Below are 19,569 nucleotides of genomic sequence, written 5' to 3'. Positions count from 1 at the left end.
GCTCCTCTGCTAGCCAGACCCCAACACATGAGTTGTGGAGATTTCCAAAGAAATACAACTTTCACTTGCCCAAACACCACAGGCTGAAAGCATGGAAGAGGTGATGAAAGTAATGTAGCAAGCAAAGCAGGGTGAACATTTGCACTTTCATCTTACATTGCTTTTCAAGGGACTGCAAAACACGTGTCTTCTGGCTTGTGCAGACCAGGCCTGGATGTGTTGTTCCCCTGGCCAACAAGAGGGAGTGCAGGTGTGATTAATCGCTTCTCCTTGTCCTCAGGGCTACAGCTTGGAAAGACACAGGAGTTCATAAACATTCATCCATGTTTTCTTCAGCCAAATTATTGCATGAGGGAGGCATGTATTTTCTCTTGTGGATCTCCCAACAAAAACTATAGTCACTGATGCAGAGACCATGAAAAATAGTACCTGACAACTTCAGCAGCATTCTGCTAAGGAAGGAAGAAATTCAATAAGAAATCCTGCAGAGATGACAAGGTTGCCACAAAGATGGTTTGTCCCTTACAGGGCTGTACGTTTTTCCTTTCTCTCTTATTTCAGAGAAAGGAAATTACTGTTCAGAATTCCTCTGCCTCCATTATAGACAATTTTCAGAATGCAGCATTCCATATGAGAGAGACACACATGAGCACTCATGCATACCCTGAAGCAGAATCACAACATTTACATTTGTTTCCTGTCTTAAGCTCTCACTGGGGACTAAAAATCAAAGAGTCTGCACTGCACCCCAGAAGTGTCTGCTTTTCACTGGTGAGTCATGTGATACTCTACAAGTCACATCCAGCATGGTTTTCACTTCTGATTACATGGGAAGTAAAACACATCCTTGCTATGGCTTGAATCTAACACAGACTCAATAACAAAATACAGCACTCCAGAGATTCTCACTGCTGGTGCAGTGGGACCCAGCTGTTCAGCTCCAGCCTGACTCGACAAAGATTTCATTGTCTTTTCGCATGCAATAATGCACTCAGAAATGACACGCAAAGGCAAATTTTTAAAGCACACATATGGCTTTGTGTCTAAGTAATATATTAGATGTGCAGAGTGGTAGTTTCTTGTGCTCTGGCTCTGTGAGACTATGGCAAACTGCAGTTAATTCTTATATCTTAAGTTCCTGTGCCTGCTAGAAGATCCCTGTTTCATGATATACTGATTACTGTTAATAACAGTTATAAAACATTTCCACAGGCATAGCAGCCAACCAGCATTATTTATTTCAAAACACTGGGCCTGTAGAACAGATGGAGCAAACACAGCATAAGCATAAAAGAGGGGACAGCACACAGCTCATGTCCCCTTGCTCTGCTTCTAGCTAGGCAAATGGCTGTGCAAGATGCACAGAGGTATTCCATACAGTGCATACTAGGAAGCTGAAAGCAAAGCTGCCCTGAGGAATCACAAGCTCTGAAAAACAAATTTGGACTGAGCGTTTTCCAATCTTTGACTAATCCTTTCCACAGGAGACTTTGAACTGGTGGTGCTCAAGGTTCTGTCTTTGGAATCTTAGAGAATATGCACATCTGCCTGATTAAAGCCTTACTCAAAAGTGAATTCACCATTTGTAAGATAAAATCTGTGGGAAATGGAGTCAGTAGGGGAACACTTTGAAACAGCTGTTAAAATGATTGTTATAAAGCAGGAGACAACAATTATGGCTAAGATCTTATGTATGAACCTAACTACTACTCTTCAGAAAGCATAAGATGGCATTTGCAGATGATATTGCCTGCAAGGATTACTGAGCATATGTTGTCTGGCATCTTGTATTTCACAGGTTACAAGTATATTTTCCTCTTCCTTTCACACTAACCTGCAGGAGCATTTGTTTTCTTTCTAACACTTTCTACTTTCTTCTGCCATTACCAAGGCTGACAGTCTGGCAGGGTCTAATATGCACTATACATTTACAGATAAATTAAAGGAGTAGCACCAAGTTAAAGGGAACTGGAAAGAAAGGTTGTCCATTTCTTGGAGGAGAAAGTAAACATATGTTACACTGCAAGTCCTCTTTTTCTCAGTCACTATCACATTTGGACATTTCCTCAGCAAAGGTGAAACAATTGTGAAAGCAGTGTATTATCTCTCTCCTTTGTCTAGAGAACAGGTTGGATACTTCATTTATGGAAACTCAGCAATTGTCTAGCTAGTGTATTACCCTAACTAGCAATGTTATATACTTGAAAGCTTCCTAAGTACTCTGAGAAATCTCTTTTGATGTAGGCAGTAAGCAAAACATAGGTTCCTTGGCTTATTTTCAGTTTGCCAAAAAATAATTAAGGAAAATTGCTGAATATGACATTCCTTCTCTATCAATCTACAGTTTTAGAAATCAAAAATCATAATTTGAAAAATAAAAAAGCAAGTGCTGCAGTAGCTGACCCTCAACACACCTTTGCTGCAGATGATTGGTTTCAGTATTTGCTATTGAGAGTACATACAGTCAGTTGGGAAGTACCAGATCACTGCTAGGGAGACATAGGAAGTCCATTTGTTCATGTCAAGGCCAACATACAGTACTCTGCAATATATGCAAGCAGATCTTGGCTAACTGAAATAGTGCCCTGCTGTATTTAAATCCTTCTCACATCTTCAGGAGTGGAAGCTGTCTCCATGCTATGGAACCTGCTCCTTAGGATGAAACTGGCCATAGCAAAGTTTGTACTATAGCTGCTTCTCAGCACTGAAGTTTTTCAAAATATAAATATTAGGTGCATTAGCACTTATATACAGGAGTAAAAGACCACTAAGAAAAGGTGATTCTGAAATGCAAGAACAGCAGTGTACAATATTATATGGACTTTAAAATTGTATATATACTCTGCACAGCCTTTCCTCAGAAAAATAATCTAACCATAGAGTTTGGGATGTGAGGCATTTTATTTGAAGCACTGAATTAGTGCTACCTCCTATCAGATCTCAATGGGAGGTTCAAGTGTCCACTGAATTGTCAATCCAACATAAGCTTCTCTTACAAAACGTGTGGTTGCTACAACCACACAGCAGCACTCCACTTAAGAAAACACCATGACAAGTTTTGTACTCATGAGTGTGGATAAGAATCAGCAGTTTTCCAGTCATCTGTTTAACTGGCCTCTTTTTGTGCAAGAAAGAGTAGACACTAACAAATACATTACACATGTCACAATGACTGAAAATTACCTGGGCTGCTCTCAATTGCTTTTGTGCTTCTGTAAGAAGTGAGGGAGAAAAGATTATTTTTTCCTAGACCTATGTACTTAAGCAACTAGGATCTATTGCAGGGTGCTCTGTAAAACACATCACTCGATCCTTAAAATTATTTGGATGCTTATAAGTAAAGAGTGTTCACCTATTTCATCTGCACAACTCATACCCTTGATGTATTCAGGATTCTCCTCCTTTAGGAGATTTAGGAATTCCCAGATGAAATCAGCTGCTTCTATTTGCAGCTCTCCTCTCCAGGCAGGCGACCAACCCTTAGCAGGTGCTGGCAACTGGTTGTTTTGTGCACTGCCTCAAAGGCTATCAGCATTTTTAGGCAGCTTTTAATTTTCAGCCACGTGCCTCCAAAATGCTCTGACAAAGTCCTGTAAAACTTATTATCCAAAAATTTAATGCACTTCCCAAGGTAATTTCCCATGTCTTCTTGGGGGAAGAAAAGTAGATCTGTGTAATTCTATCATCACATTTAGTATTGGATGTAGCAACCTATATTTATTTAGGATGGTTAAATACAATAGCAGTAGGAGTTTAGTAAGTATTAGCATCCTCTTTGCTTTTTTCTTCAGGCATCTTATGTGTGGACACTCCTGATTCGCCTGAACAGAGGCATCTGATACAAACAATGTGTTACCTTTAAGTGTTAGCCACAAAGTCGCATCATTTTAACCAAATTGTTAAACCCATATAGCTGCGAAGACAAGCCTTGCAGGGCAATAAAGACTTCTCAAGTCTTAAGCAACCTAGCTGTGGCTTAAATGTGGGCAGATAAAAGGGTTTCTCTTGAGACCTCAGTATGGTTGTGCTGAATACAGGATTTTCTTCTTAGTCTTCCTACAGATAATGAAATGGTAAATTCAAAGCAAAGGAGCTTTTGCATGTTTGGTCACTGGCTCTGGAAAACCACAGGGTGTCCAGTGGTCTGAGCAGTATGCTTGTGCTCTCTTAAACATGTCTCCATCTCACAGCTGGAGGCTGTAATCCTACTTTACCAACAGCAAGCCTGCACATGTGAGTGAGGAGGGGGGAAAAGAGTAAGGAACTAACCTTTCGAAGCACATTTCCTTCTTTGTATGCAGCTCAGTTTTAAGCAGAGCAGATTAGTTAAATTGCAAAGAAGAGGGTTTTGGTGTTATTTGAAGTGGTTTTGTTCTATTTTCAAGAAGAAAGTGAGAAGTACAAATTTGAAAGTGGTTTCAGCTGAGTTGTCATGGTAAATTACCCCCACACTCCCTACCTTTGCAGCTGTTAGGGCCCACTGTCCAGGCTAGCACATGGGCAAACAGGCCAGCACACCACTGCATGACCTTTTCTCATGGAAACCTTGGGCAGGTAATCTGCTGCTGGATTCTAAGCCCCAGGACTGGCCAGGGGCTGGAAATCAAAACATGCTCAGCAAGCACTTTCAGACAGGATTAATTTGCTTAAATTAAAATTTTAATTCTTGCTCACTTGATTCTTCTGTTGGGCAGCAACTGAACATAAGCCCAGCACTGACGGAATTCCACCTGTTCCCAGCTTGGCCCTTACAGCTAGTCACAGCTGCCCTGATGTCTACATGAAGGCCAGCACAGATGTAAAGGGAGAAATAAACAAGGCCTTTTGCTTAGCTGACATCAGAGCCACACAGTTTCACAGCTTCCTTTTGGTAAAGCTGATCCAAGGCAGTTGTTTCTTCCTTTCAAGTGGCAGGCTGGTTTTGAAAATCTGCAAAGAGAAAGGTGCCTTTTATTTCTGGCAGAAGGTGTGGGATTTGAAAAGCAGGGAGGAGAAGATTAAATGGTGCACTGGGACTTCACCAATATGTTTGAAATTGTCTGTCCTATGCCAGTCCTCCATCGGCACGTCTTAAATCCAAGGGGTTTTCTAAACATAAATTACTCCACCTGGATCATTCACATACTCAAAGATCCATTTTTCTGGCTCTACTTCCTCTTTTCACAGGAATAGGATTCTGTAGAAACCTCCTACCAATGCCAGGTACCCTCTCTAGACAGGCCAGTTTAAGAGTGGCACAGGACCCAGCCCAGCAGCCCAAGGCAGTCAGAGCAGTATCCTGTCTTCTTTCATTAGAAAGAGGAAACTGTACCCAAGTAAGAATTTTTTTTTATGTCCGCAGTGACACCTGAATGCCCTCATTCCTCTCTCCCAATGAATATGATAGCTATCCTAGTTGGAAAACTGCATGAAGTAAAGCCCAGTTTTCTCCCCATTCGTATTCCAGTTCCAAAATCCAAAGCTATCCTACAGGTGGCAACCTGAAACAAGTAAGCTCATGCCATACACTCCTCCCAAGCCTTTTTACCACATGAAGGCAGAAGTCAAGTGCTTTAATTCAAAATACAGCTTTTGACAGACTTGTAATCTTAACCACAGTTTCTTTCCTAGGCAGTGACTATAGAGGAGCACTGCAGAGCTGATGTGGTGAAACAGTGCCTGCTGACGCATAGAAAGCCAGCTAAAATGCCTGCACTCTGCTTCCCAGTTTTGCACAAGCAAGAGAAGAAATGTGAGCAGGTGTAGAAAACCCCAAAGGCAGACTTGAAGCAAGGGGAGTGTTAACCACAAGCAGTTCTTTCTTCAGTGAGTGCACATCAGTGCCCAACATCAGGCTGGAGTCAGTACACATGACAAGTCATACACTCTAATACTTGGAGTCTGCAGGCACCAGCTACACCAAGCCCCAGTATAACCCTAATGACTTGGGAAAGTCAGTGCAGACCTTGCAGGGAGCTGTCCTACGTTTCAAGACAGACCTTTTGTACATCAATTCAGGTTTCATCACTGGGGTAGAGTAGGACAGTGCTCCTGAATCAATGGCTCGTTCAAACTGCATTTCTCTTCTCACACTTCCACTTTTCCATAGGCTGGCTTTGATTCTTCGAGTGGTGACACATGAATCCTAGACTACAAGGAAACTAAATCATGCTGAACAAGTTTGTATAGAAAGATCACCTATAGCAACAAATAAGAAAGCTGATGTATCAAATCCTGTTGAATTTTAAGTGCAATGAGTTAACCTTCTCCTTACCTGTTCCAAATGGCAAAAAATATGTGACTTGAAGAACTGTTGCATTTCATTATAATGGTAGCTAACATGATGCTGACTTTGCAACATGCTTTAGCATGTTGAAGCTTCTCTAAAAGTAATATTAATACAGAAATTTAATTAGCTTAATTCACTGTTAAAAAAATCCTAAAACCTGCCCTTGGAACAGATTACTTTATTAAAAATAAGACAGAGCCCCACACAGTCACAGTATAATCCATTTATTAGCATACCTTTTGAGCCATTGGTGTTGATCCAGGGGACATGACAGCTTTGGCACTTGATTTCAGAGGTACTCAGCCCCTGGTAAGTAGAAAGGGATTTTAATAGGACTGAGTGGGCTATTACACAAATGAGTCTTTCCTCTTGATGGGGTAAATTAAATATGTTTACAAACAAGTAAAAATACGGCCCAGGAGATGTGCATTGGTCCAGGCCACAGTGCCTCATTCCACAAGGAACAGTCCCAAGTCACCAGAGGCAGTTCTGTTCCCTCTAGCTGCAAGAAATTCCCAGCGAGTCTATCAAGATATTATTAAATACCACAGTGCAGTTCATCCCTTAAAAGCTGAATCTGATCATCTGATTGCTGAATATACACATAAAAATCTGTTTTCAAGTAGCTGATGGATCACTGCAGATTTTTGGGGTCAAGAGACTTCAGCATATTGGCTTTAGAAAGGAAGCAAGACAGACAAAAAGCAGACCTACCTCTCTTACCCCTGAGATAGAAAATACCCACATTCCTGGTTCCTCATCAATGCCTCCATTAATACTTTTGAGAAACTGATCTGTTATTCTCTGCTACAAGTGTACAAGGATTACAAGGGTAATTGACATCCTGTCTGGGTTAATAAACAGCTGCCTGATTAATTACAGCATAGAACATAATTCATAGAAATCAACAGAACAGTGTTCAGCTACAGGAAAGGGATAAATCTTTAATCCAGATTCAGCTAGCCAAAGCATGGACAGTTCAAGACAGTACTAGTGCAGGAACTACAGGTCAGGAAGACACCTGGGTCAGCCTTTGGAGCACTGGGGTACTCCCTCAGAGGGAGATACCTGGAGCAGTAGTAGCTGCTCCATAGACCCTTACCATAGCCATGCTTCTACTCCTGCCAATTCTCCTAGCCAGTCACAGTGGTGTTCCCTTTCTCACACAACCAGCATGTGCCACACTGCTTTGGGAAGTTGTCTCGCAGCATCCACGTGGCACAGTGCAGCCACCAGCAACAGAGACTGAGCTCTCAGCTCCTGGAAATACTGGATATGCATTACCCTTATCCAACAGACTAGTGCTGTGAAGGTCAGCTCTACGGGTATGTCAGCCAAGGTGAAGCTCTACACAGCTGCTCAGGTTCTCCCTGCCCAGAGCTCCCCAGACATACCTACAACAATTGCTGTGAGCTCAGTGGGACTGCTGCAACTGCCTGAGACACAGAGGGGGCTAACCTTGGTGGGTTTTCATCCCCTTGTAGCAAGGCTGCCACCAAGACCATACTAGCAAGTTTGAAGCTAGCTCCAGCCTACAGACATACAGCACTGAAATCACCTACAGCATTGCCTGCTATGGGAAACAGTACTGAAAATAACTGGCAGGTGACACAGCCTCCCATGGCAAACTGCACTTAGTTCTAGTTACCAAAGCTTAAAGATCCAGCAGAAAGAGAGACACAGAGACACAATCAGCATATTGTCAGACACCTAGACAGTTTGGGTTGAAGAAAGACAGAGAAGCCACAGTCGTAGAAAAGGAACTATCTCTAGAGTAATGAACAGCAGAGAATATAAAGCCAGGCCCCTTATTTCCTCTCATGGCTGAGAACACAAGGACAGATGGGATTCAATGAAAACAAAAGGCAATTAATTCAGAAACCATAAAAAGAAATTATGTGCTATGGAGAATAAAATTATATTGGCTTTCGTTGCCAGAAAATATTGAGAGCTTAGTTGGATTAAATACAAAATTAAAAATTTAAACATTTATGTGGAAGATGAAGGCTGGTTACATTAAATTGGTTTTTAAAAGTTAGGGATATAAACTCTCACACTTTAGTAAAAAAAGAAAAAATGACAAAAGGATAGTGCATAGTGTTTGTACCACACCTAGAGGATCAAGTACTTGTACTTCCATTTTTAATGATAATAATAGTAATGCAAGTAATTAATTTAAGTGGGTCAAGAACAAAATTCCCTCAGAGGAAAGGCTGTTAAAACTTGTTCAGTACAGACTCACATGCACTATCATTTGAAACATCTGCTGCTGGCCAACATTACAAAATACAGCCCTAGAGTGGCTAAGTGCCACTCATCCAACCAGGTGGTTCCAGTAAGCCTCTGTGGCAAAGCTCATGAGTTTGGTTTGGGCCACAGTCCCAGGGTAAACAGTGAGGAGCAGCCGTGGTGCTCCGGAACAGGCCAAGACAATGGAAGAGAGTATTGGCAGGCAAAGGTGCAAAGGCAAGGAAAGGAGATTGGCTACTTCCTTCCCTCCTCCTGGCTCATGCAGGACTCAGAGAACGTTAATTACAAGACTCTAACAGTTTTCATGGTGACAAGACCTAGGAGAAAGGAATATTTTGAACTAGAACATGGGAATTTCAGAAGACAACGCCAGGCCTGCCTCTCACACATGTTACATGATAGTGGCCACCCGCTAAGTAGGCTTAGGGAATAACCTCACGTTTTCAATCCTTGGGGTGTTTCTTTGCCTGTTGGGGTTATGGGTATAAACTCAAACCAGGTTTAACTAGAGATGTGACAGCATCCAAGGCACAGAAACTCCATTTGAGGTGCTGTGGCATGCTAGCTGGGAGGAGGCTGAAGGTAGAAGCCAAATCCCTCCACATTTCCCAGACAGGTACTGTTGTGGCCAGTGTGGAACTTGACATTTAATCCCCTGCAAGACCAGAGGTCTGTGACATAATTGCCCTCAGTCCTCCTGACATTTTAATTCCTGGGAGATAAGGAGCAGTCTGCAGCTTGCGTCTTAGAGACTCTGCCAGCAGCTGTAGGACAACACAGCCAGCATGGAGCCAAGTGCAGCACTGCCAAGGGATCAAGCCTGGCATTTCAAACAGGGTTATCAGCACAAGCTGCACTGCAGACATACAGCCCCTTGAGAAGAGGCACAAACAGAACAAGTTTGTCTCAAAGGCCAGTTTTCAAGGGTTCTGACATTGCATGTGTTAAAGATTCCTACAATTGTATGTTAAAGTTTCCAAGCAGGATCTTTAAACAGTCCACTGCAACACTGGTAACCCAACTATCCTACAATCCCTGGAGAGGGTAAATGGAGATGCTTAGTTTAGTGTTCACACACATAAAATCAGCCACCTAGCCAGATCAGAGCCTTTGCACTAAGCTATTTTATAGAAGAGAAATTAAAGCTTTAGGTAATCACTACTTATTGAATCCAAGGCGATTTCTCAGACTGTCACCACATGCACTGTAATATGACATTGCTAATCCACAGGCTGTGCTCTGCCTTCTGGCCTTGCCTTGGTAATGCCTAGATACTGAACACCACAATGCCTTGAGTGCAGACCTTCCAGGCAGCAGGTCAGTGCCTGTCATTGCCTACCCTGCAGTGCATGAGTGAATCCAAAACATGCACATCTGGCATGTTCCACATGTCCCATCCTGTATTATTATTCCACACTCAGGCCCTTGCTTACACATCACAGCTTTCTGCCCCTGCTCCTGAGCAGACCTGTCTTCTCTCTGGCTTATCTATATACAGCAAGAAGACACTGTGCACTGTACATCTGTTAATGCACTTAGCCCTTCTGTCTACTTTTGTGGTTTTTTACCTACTCAAGAATAATAAATTAACTTTCAAAAGTGCTTAAAGCTTAGGAGGGAACTCTGTTCATTCGTTTGCACGAGGCAGAAGGAAGAAATTGAAGTATTCAATAACCCCTGCTTTCTCTCAGCATTTTTTCTGTTCAGGCTGAGAGCTACAGCTTGATGGCATTGCTTGCATACCCTCAAGTTAAGCCAGTTTACTCTCACTGAGAGGAATGAAAAGAGAAATAGCACAAAGAAGAGAAAAAAGGAAGCATAGCCCAGAGGTTTCAAGAATAGGACACACTTCGGGAAAGTGGGAAGCTGCTTTGCAGCACACTTACTGTTTTTCACAAGGAGTGAGTAATTTGCTTGAGGTGTATACCCCAGGAGTAATTCCATGTTTCATGGGAGAACTGTGAACACAGAGATATTAAAGACTGACAGCACAAATAAAGGGCAGCTAATAACTATGGTGAATAAGGTACCAGGAGGAAGTCCCCACAGTGCTGTTAAGTCATGATTCAACACCTGAATGTTTGAAATTAACATTACATTTGGTTTAAGGAAAAATAACATGTCTATTCAGCTACTTGAGGTCACATTTTTAAGTTCTTCATAGTAATCATGAGGGCAAGAAAGCTACTGTCTCTTAAAAATGAAGATTTACTCCCACACCAACAACTGGTTCTAAGGAAACAAAAAACGAACACACACGAAGAACCACTATAGTGAGAAAGCAGCAATAAACCCATAGCATCTGACAGCTGGAAATGTGTGACAGAGGATTACAGCAGGAGGGACAAGCATCTCTTAGCAGGGGCAGACACTTTAAAGGGATCATATGGAAGCAGACCTACTATTCAGAAGAGAAAAGGTTCCCCCTAGAGACATAACAGGGAAGAAAAAGAACCCAACTGTTGGCCTGTTCCTCAGCTCAGGTCAAATCTTCTGATTCCTGGAATTGAAGAGAGCTGTTATGAATAAATATCTGAAGATTTCCACTATGACAGAACCTGGTGCCATCTTCCAAGCATCTTACCTCTCCTTGCAGTGTTTTTCAACTGTGCAAACATACAAAAACAGGAATAGATTTTCAGCAGCAGGTATCTCTCTACTTCTACCATTTCAGTGTGCCAGGGCAAAGGAACAGGTGTGATTGCATTACAGGACTCAGGTATTTAGAGCAATGTATACTTATCATTGTTACCAGTGTGCACCTGCTTTCTCTGCTTACAGATTACAAACTAAAGTGAAAACAAAGACTTGAAAGAATCAGTCATAATTGTTTTTCTCCCAGGTCTATATTGAAGTCGTTTGCCAGTGTCCAATGAGAAAAAAATCTCCATCAGTCACAGACCAGAAGCCACAGCCTTCTGCTGCTGCAGGGCAAAAGGACCATATGCTGAAGTTCCTAGAGTTCAGTCATCTTCATTTTAGCTTGGCCACTCTCTTGATCCAGGGTACGAATTTGCTGACCTTTGTGTACACACCAGGCGAATCCTTCCGACCACAGCCGTACCCCCAAGAAGTGATGCCCAAAATGATCCAGCGTCCGTCTGACCTCTGACACATGAGTGGCCCTCCACTGTCACCTTGGCAGCTGTCCACCCGTTTATCTTCAGAGAGGTTCCCAGCACAAATCATGCGGTTGGTGAACCTCTGCCCGTAACGGGCCTCACAGTCTTCCCGTGGGAGAAGAGGCACCACCCCCTGCAGCAAGGTTCTTGAATAGGACTTCCCTGGAACAGAGCAGACCAGCCAGACTGATTCATGTGCAACAGCAGCAACCTGAAGCAATGGTGCTCCCTACAGAAACAGACACTTGCACATTTCATGTCAGCTCTGCAGCACAGAAATAGGCTGAGCTCAGCATTTCAGAATTTCAGAAAACAGTGATGCCAAGCCAGACCACAAAAAAGGAGCTGTGAGATCAAAGATTATGGGGAAGAGGTTTGGAGAAAATGTTAGATCAAAGGATATGTCTTATTCCTGGTTCTGCCAACAAGTAACTAGAACCTTGTTCAATTTATTTCATCTATCTGAGCCTCCATTTCCTACTCAGTAAAACAAGGACAGTGTTTCCTCAAGAGAATAAATGCAGTAATATCTGCTAAGTGCTCAGTCCTCAGAGAACCTTTGGAAGATATTTCAGAGGTATTCAAATATTATTCAAAGGCACCTCACTTCATCTTGGGCCAGATTTGTCTCTATTTGATCAAATCTCTATTACCCCCAAGCTTGCTCTGAACTCATGTGCTATATTAGGCTTATGTGCTATATTGGAGTATGACCTTTCTGTGCCCATGGTTTATGTAAGTTTACAAAGTAGTAGGTAACTGCTCCTCTCACTGAGAAAGCTGGGTTTGGTGTGTGGGAGGGATTCTAGCCATTAAGCCCCAGTACAGCTTAAGATAGTTACATGGCTAAGTTGCATCTTGATCCTCCCCAGACATCCTGAAGTGACATGTGCAACTGGCACAACTGACTCCAAAGGCAAAAGTGTGCTTGCAGTTAAGCAGTTGGGGGAATAGCTAGGGAAACAGCTGGGAAGGACAGGCAAGTCCAAAACCAACAGACAAGTTCCTGGGGCTTTGGCAGCAAGTCTTTCTAAACACAGAGTTCTGCTCCAGTCACGGCAGCCCCAGAAAGGCTTTCCCCTCCCTCCTACCTAGGAAGCTTCCTAGCAATGTGCTCAAAGAGGACAGGTACAGGCTGTGTTGAACCTAGTGCAGACATCAGCCTCAGAGCCCATCTGTCCCTGCAGCAATATCCAGGGAGATTGAGCAAGGTAGTCTGAGAGAGGTTCCTTCTACCTCCAATCCCCCACTGCACTACTACAGTATCATGAAGAAGGCAGGAGGTCATGGGAACATGGGGGCCTCACACAAGCTTGGTATAGCAGCTCTGCACAGGCTGCTCCCTAAGGGATCTGCTGTGGGAAAATATGTATGAAGGGAAGAAAGAGAGGACTGTGGCCAGATGGCAGCGTTGGTCTCTTCCACAGCTGCAGAGGGATGCTATGGAAACCAAAGCTTTCACCATGAGCAGAATCAAGAAGATTCATAAATCAGAAAATACCGTGGCACAAAACCCACCTCACCTCCCCATTCCTTAACACCATGCACTGGCACAGACAATGGGAGCAGTGACAACTTAGCCTTGAGTTGTGCAGACCTAAATTAATGGCCCACGTAGGCTGCTGTACCCAGACTCCCCCACCCTTCTTGCCCCTCAGAGCCCCTCCACTCACCCGTGTCGCCCCAGCCAGAGATGATGCAGGCTTGCCTGTTGATGTCAGACCGCTCTTTCCTGTCGGGCAGGCAGACAGGCAGAACGTGGCGGTTGAAGGAGAGGCAGTGCCCCTCTCTGCCTCGCATCCGGACCAGGGCTATGTCATTATCATTGCTGCCAGCCCAGTAGTTCCTGTGCAGGACAATCCGCTCTACGGGCAGCTCCCTCTCAAACTCATCCTTCACGCCGGTGTGGTAATCGCCCACCCGCAGCAGGTAGCGCCGCACATCAACACCAAACCTGCAGAAAAAGAGACTCAATATCTTGATACTCCTACTAAAAGGAAGGCAGACTCACACAAGTCTCAGTTGCTATGAGACTGAACCACCTCCTCGCACACTGATAAAACAGTGCCAGCTGCAGGACTGTGGGACCTCTTTAGCAGATATGATCAGCTGCTGCAGTCAATGGCTGTCCCAGGCCACTATCTACCATGAACAGGACTTCTTCTTTTTCTATAAAAATGGCTACAATAGTTGCAACAGGCTTTTGAACTGGTCTCTTCACAGGTCTTTAAAGCACTTAAGAATGGCAAAATGCTGGTTCCCTTTAAGTTGTAAAGCCTCCAAGTTAAGAGGCCAGGTGTAAGCAGTGAAGGATAAGGCAAGTCTATATTGAGTCATCTCCATGAGTACTCCAAGATCACACACATCATAACCTGAAGGTCTTGGTCTAGAAACTTTGCTCATGTGATTCCACTGGGCTGGGAGGATAAACTTGTATGAGGTTATTTTGTTCATCACTGAGTATCCCTCAGGGCTCCCAACTCACAGACATACCTTTTGAAGCAGTGGGCTGCAGTCAACACCCAGCAGCTGCTGATCACTGTTGCTCCACACAGCAGACGAGTATCTCGACGAAAACCCTTCAGCCGTAGTGAGGCCTGCCATGGCCAACCACCTCTGAAGAAGAAAAAGAGGGATAATAGGTATCTACACATATGGGAGACCTTTTCCTCTTTTCCCATCCACTCTGCCCCATCTGGCATGCATCCTTCCCTAGACAGGCCCACTGGTTCAAATCAAGTTCAGAAGTCACCAGTGAAAATGTGTTAATATACTCAGCATTCACCAGGCTGTTTGCAGAGCCTGTAGGAAAGCAGGAAGCAGCATGGCTCTCCCAACAAGTACAGGGTAATACCTGAGAGACTTGTTTCCACCTATGATCCTTTTCTTGCGGCGGTGAAGCAGGCGCATCCCACACACCCCAGACTCTGGACCTGCACAGCAAAGTTAGAGCAGTTGGGTTGGAACCTTCAGATTAAGGATCAGCGTTGCTGTCTCAGAGCCAAATACGAATCACTTTCCCTTAGGGCATTAATCCTCATGGTAGTTGACTGCATTGTGTTGCACATATGGATTTCGTAGAAGATTTGATCCCATGGTTTGCCTCAGTTTTGGTGGAGGTTCTTACCTGAAGTCTCTGTAGTCTTATACCAGGAATGGGACCTATACCTATATATATTTCCTCAGAACTCTAAACCCCAACAGCTCATAGTTGCTGTACAAAGGAAGAATATGGTGACTCCTCAGACGAGTTTGGAGCACCCTGTGCTCCTAAGAAGAGGCAATGAAAACAAGAAACACGTTGGAGGTGCAGGACAGGACATGCTTATTTTGTAGGTGAAGTTTCAGCCAAAGAGAAGAATGACAGGGAAAAACTATAAAAGCATGCAGAGATACAACTGGAGCTCCAGATTCCTGCATAGAAGAAATGGGCATGTCACCTGTTCTCCTGATATCTTGGGCCTTCTCTTCCACATAGTCACAGATCACACCAGCATCCTCACTGTGCCAGCAGCTCTGAGTCCTGGTGTCAGACCTGGCACATTGCCCCAGGGTGTGCTCCATGCCACTGCATTCTATGTTGTCCAGATGGATGGGCCCATGGCCTTCACCAAAATAAGCCATTGCTCTGGCTTTTGCTGTACCACTGCAATTAGAGAGAGGGTGGCTAATCTGCAGTAAGCAGGTGGCAAGTGAATGCCACCTGATGATGCGCCAGCACGTTTTGTATCACTCCACACACAGGCAGTAGTACAGTGAAAACAGGACCCTACTCCCTCAAGCATATGTGAGTATGCCAAAACTAAGAAACTAAACCCCCAGAAACAGGTCCAGAAAGAAGTGATTCCCATGAGAGCTGTTTCTATCTCTAAGACATAAGTACCACGGCTCTTACCTGAATCCCAGCTGCCTGCAAACCACTGCAGCATCTCTGTCTGTCCAGTCACCATCGCAGACGCTGCCCCACTGCCCATTCAGCAGTACCTCAACCCGTCCCTCCTTGATGCTCTCTCCATCCACCAGCCGCACAGGAGGCCCTGGAGAAAACACATGGGTTACTGCAAGCAAAAACACCAGAGGTGTCAGGTGTCCAAAACTTGGGTTCTATAGGAAAAGATGAATCCCAGACATCAGTAACCTTAAAACAAAAAGAAAGAAAAAAGAGAAGTGTTTCTATATGAAGACATTTAATTCTGTGCTGAATCAGAAGACTACATACATATTAATTTATTTAATACATACTGGAAATCATCAGTGGATCATATTCTGAAAGCTGAGTAAAGAGGGGAACAAGAACAGAGGGAAAGTTATTAACTCCCGAGCCAAGAGTAGATGAGCTTAAACATGCCTGGGAAAGAAATCCATTAAATTGTAAAACGATTACATTACTCTAAGCAAGAGAAGAGTTCTATATCCAGGAAAAACAAAAATGTTGGAAGCCAACTATTTCAATAACAAATGCCTGACAGACCAGAAAGTCTCTTGTAGTAAGGAAAGGGGAGAGTACCAGGCATTATATAAATGAGGAAATTATGCTAACTTGAAATACCCTCACAATTTGAATTACAAGTATGTCATGCACACAAGAGAGTGCAAATTTTCAGACAACAGCCCCTTGCGTCTGAAGTACTCTTGTCTTAGCAGGGTGTGAAACTAATGTAACTACAACAGTTTCCTAAATGGTGTAGTTAAATGGTCCCTTGAGCAATAGCACACTGAGGCAGCCACTACCCTTCAGCCCCTCAGGTTTGTTCCAGGCTGCCAACACAACTCTATCCAGCTTCTATCTATCTGATGGTCTGGTTGCAGGTCTGACAGAGCCACAGCTCTATGGCTCTGGCCCAAGTCTGCCAGGGCTCATTCCTCCTCAAAAAGCAGACCCCTCGTTGAAACAGCACAGGGAAAACTCCCACAGCTACCAGAGACTCCAAGGGAACAGACCAGCAGGTGACACTTCCCCACTGTCCAGGGCAAGAGAAAGTTACCCAGGCTGCCATCCACGACCGTGTTGCTTTCTGGGGAGCAGCGGACTCCCAGATCCTCAGCGTGTGAGCAGTCATGCTGCCCCCAGTTGCTGTGGGGACAGTCCAGGAGGGACAGCTCTGTCCCCACACATGCCACATCATCCAGTAAGATAAAGCCTTGGCCAGCAGCATAGTCCCCTTCAGAGGCCAGGGCAGCAGGACCACTAGAGGAAGGAAACAGAACATAATGCAAGATTCATTAAAACTTGTTAATACTACAGCAGGACCCAAGCTCAGACCCAAAGGGAAACTCCCCTGCAGAGCTTAACTATGTTATCAGTGGCCTTCTGACCTAAACCACTCAGTGACATGCAGGATGGAAACCAAGCACCTTCACATCTCACCAGCTTCAGTTTTCATGGAGGCCTGCTCAGACCAGTCCATTTTCTAGTGTATGGTGAAAGGCACAGTCATAGTAGCAGAGAGGGCTAGCAAAGGCTGCTTTGCAGACATGACCCTAGGTACATTGGTGTGGGGAGGGGCTAGCAGAGGAAGCATCAAAAATGTCAGCATTTAAGTAATTCTACTTCTTTTTATAGGAATTGAAATGCAGAAAGCTGCAAACATTTAGGTACTACAAGAGATGACAAACAGTATGCAGCTGAACTCAAAAGGAAGAATTTAGTCCTTTTTTTGGTCTATATCGTTGAAATTTTACAAGGAGACCCAAATCATATTAAAAAATCCACAAACCCACTTTACTGGCTCCAAGACTACAGTATCCTGATTTTAAACCTTCCCCAAACTCACACCTGAAGGGACAACAGTGCAGCAAGAGGCTGAAAGAAAAGCATTAAGAAAATCCCTATTACTACTCTTTGCTTGCCCGGATGGTCTTTGTTGAGCTACTGAAGCAGGTGGTACATTCAGCTGCTGGAGCAGACAGGTGATAATTTCACTGGCAGAGCAGAGGATGTGGCAGTGCTGAGCTGATACACCTGCAAATTTAAGGAGCATTAAAGAGAACTTTCTGGCTTTGCTGAGGGGGTCGTAAGGACAGTATCAAGGCTGGTACCTGCTTTCAAAACAGACTGAGGCAAGTGACACTATAGATTATTTTTTCCCCCTTTGAAAGGATATGGATACATATTTATCTTTCCTGAATAAAGATATATAATGGCAATAAGTCTTCTAACAAATACAGCATTGAAGGATTAAGGTTCAGCCTATCCCAGTGAAGGGTAATGGAATCTAATCCTTGAAATTAGGAAGCATGGACACCACACACACTCTTGGTCCTACCTGAAGCCCAGCTGCCTGCAGACCACCTGGGCACCGAGGTCTGTCCAGCCATCATCACATACTGTGCCCCACTCTCCATTGTAATAAACTTCTACCCTGCCTTCGTTGGGGCTGCGGCCACCAGCCAGCCGGACAGTGCCCTCTGCAAGGGTGGGAGAAGGAAAGGTCAGCACTCAGCAGAGGAGAAAAGAAACAGCCTTTGCACCATTGCTAGGTCTCTGGACATGCCATGAGTGAAAGAAACCAAAGACAAAGATATCTCTGGGTATTCAAAATCAACTGTTCATTGCTCCTAGACACACACATGTGGCAGGGGAGGATTCACCTCAGCCTTTCCATACCACCTGAGGAAAACCATGGGAACACCACCAAGCCTGCTTCTGATCCATTCCCATCTGGTGCTTGCTCTCTGCCTCCACATCTGGCAGTCCTTGTGGGAGCTGTACATAGAAGCTCTGGAGGGTCCTGAAACAGGCGGTTACCTGCTAAGCAAGCCAAGTAATATGGGCATAGAGCTGTGGATCTGTACCTGTGAAAGGGTCACACGAGACCCCAGCGTCTTCAATGTGGTCACAGTTTTGCTGTCCCCACTCACTCTTCTTGCACTGGTCAAGTGAGAGTTCATTGCCTGAGCATTGCACTTCATCCAGCAGGATTGGGCCAGATCCCTGCCCATAGTGAGCCCATGACAAGGCTTTTGGGTTCCCACTGCAAACGTGACAGACACATATGCTCAGTAAGGAAGGTCTTATGCCCTCAGATTCTGCCCTACATGGGGACTCTCCTATGCTAGGCCACTGTCCTCCCATAGATCATCTGCATTTCTGACACAGTGGTGTTGCCAACTGCTAACCGAAACAGGTTGTTGGAATGTGTGCAGTGAGCCTTTCCAACACAGAACAAAAATATGCCTGCAACATGAACAGTTCAGACACACGGGGAGTTCTGAGGAAAATGTTCTAACATCAGTCTCAGATACAATCTCACTAACAGGCAAAACTCCTGAGTCTGAGTGATCTCAAACTTGAATCATCTATTTTAAATAACCCTGTACCAATGTGATTTTCAAGGATGTTCAGTAGACAACAGCTCCCATGTTAAGTGCTGCATGGCACACAGGAGAATGAGGTGCTCTCTTGCTTTCCTCACTCCTTGTATCCTGAAAAGGATGAGGGCAGTCAGTGAAACTGGAGGTGTTTAAACTTAACCAACTGCAGTTCACCATGACTAGTTATCACTGAGGCCAACAAGATTTGCAGTAGGACATGTCTGCAAAAACAATGAACGGGGGTAAACAGAAACAATTCCCAGACAGGGATGCACCAACTGTTTTTTACACAGCATAAACCCATAGAACTGACAGGAATGAAGTACAAAGTCCCTTTACCAGTCCAGAATTATCTTTCCCATGGTTTCTGTGTATCTCCCATAGAAAGAGCTGGTAATACAATGAAGGAACATCTTCTCATGTTCTTCATTCTGTCTGCTTTTATTACCACTCCATGACATACAACAGAGAAATTACCTGAGTCCCAGCTGTCTACAGACTACTTCAGCATCCCGGTCGTCCCACTGGTCATCACAGATGGTACCCCACTTGCCATCATGGTAAACCTCCACTCGCCCTTCAAAGCTCTCCTTCCCCCCAACTATACGCAGTGGG

The 19,569-nt window shown here is 44.2% G+C and overlaps 1 protein-coding gene across 1 annotated transcript in view; it reads right to left on the bottom strand.

The window, feature by feature from the left end:
* Positions 1–11,267: 11,267 nt before the first annotated feature.
* Positions 11,268–19,569, bottom strand: part of LOC103798786 (neurotrypsin-like) — a 14,523-nt gene continuing 6,221 nt past the window's right edge. The window contains exons 6-15 of the mRNA XM_009071068.1: positions 19,432–19,569; positions 18,436–18,614; positions 17,907–18,048; positions 16,626–16,828; positions 15,536–15,677; positions 15,081–15,286; positions 14,495–14,573; positions 14,134–14,256; positions 13,314–13,594; positions 11,268–11,802 (exon numbers count right to left, since the gene is read on the bottom strand). The exon at positions 19,432–19,569 is cut by the window's right edge and continues 9 nt beyond it. Of these exons, the coding sequence (XP_009069316.1) occupies positions 11,492–11,802; positions 13,314–13,594; positions 14,134–14,256; positions 14,495–14,573; positions 15,081–15,286; positions 15,536–15,677; positions 16,626–16,828; positions 17,907–18,048; positions 18,436–18,614; positions 19,432–19,569 (1,804 nt within the window). The 3' untranslated portion in view covers positions 11,268–11,491. The remainder of the gene's footprint in view (positions 11,803–13,313; positions 13,595–14,133; positions 14,257–14,494; positions 14,574–15,080; positions 15,287–15,535; positions 15,678–16,625; positions 16,829–17,906; positions 18,049–18,435; positions 18,615–19,431) is intronic.

Source organism: Acanthisitta chloris, unplaced genomic scaffold (genome assembly GCF_000695815.1).
Source record: "Acanthisitta chloris isolate BGI_N310 unplaced genomic scaffold, ASM69581v1 scaffold27193, whole genome shotgun sequence".
NCBI classification, from domain to species: domain Eukaryota; kingdom Metazoa; phylum Chordata; class Aves; order Passeriformes; family Acanthisittidae; genus Acanthisitta; species Acanthisitta chloris.
Note: the sequence above shows the minus strand (reverse complement) of the source record. Positions and strands in the feature narration are given on the sequence as shown.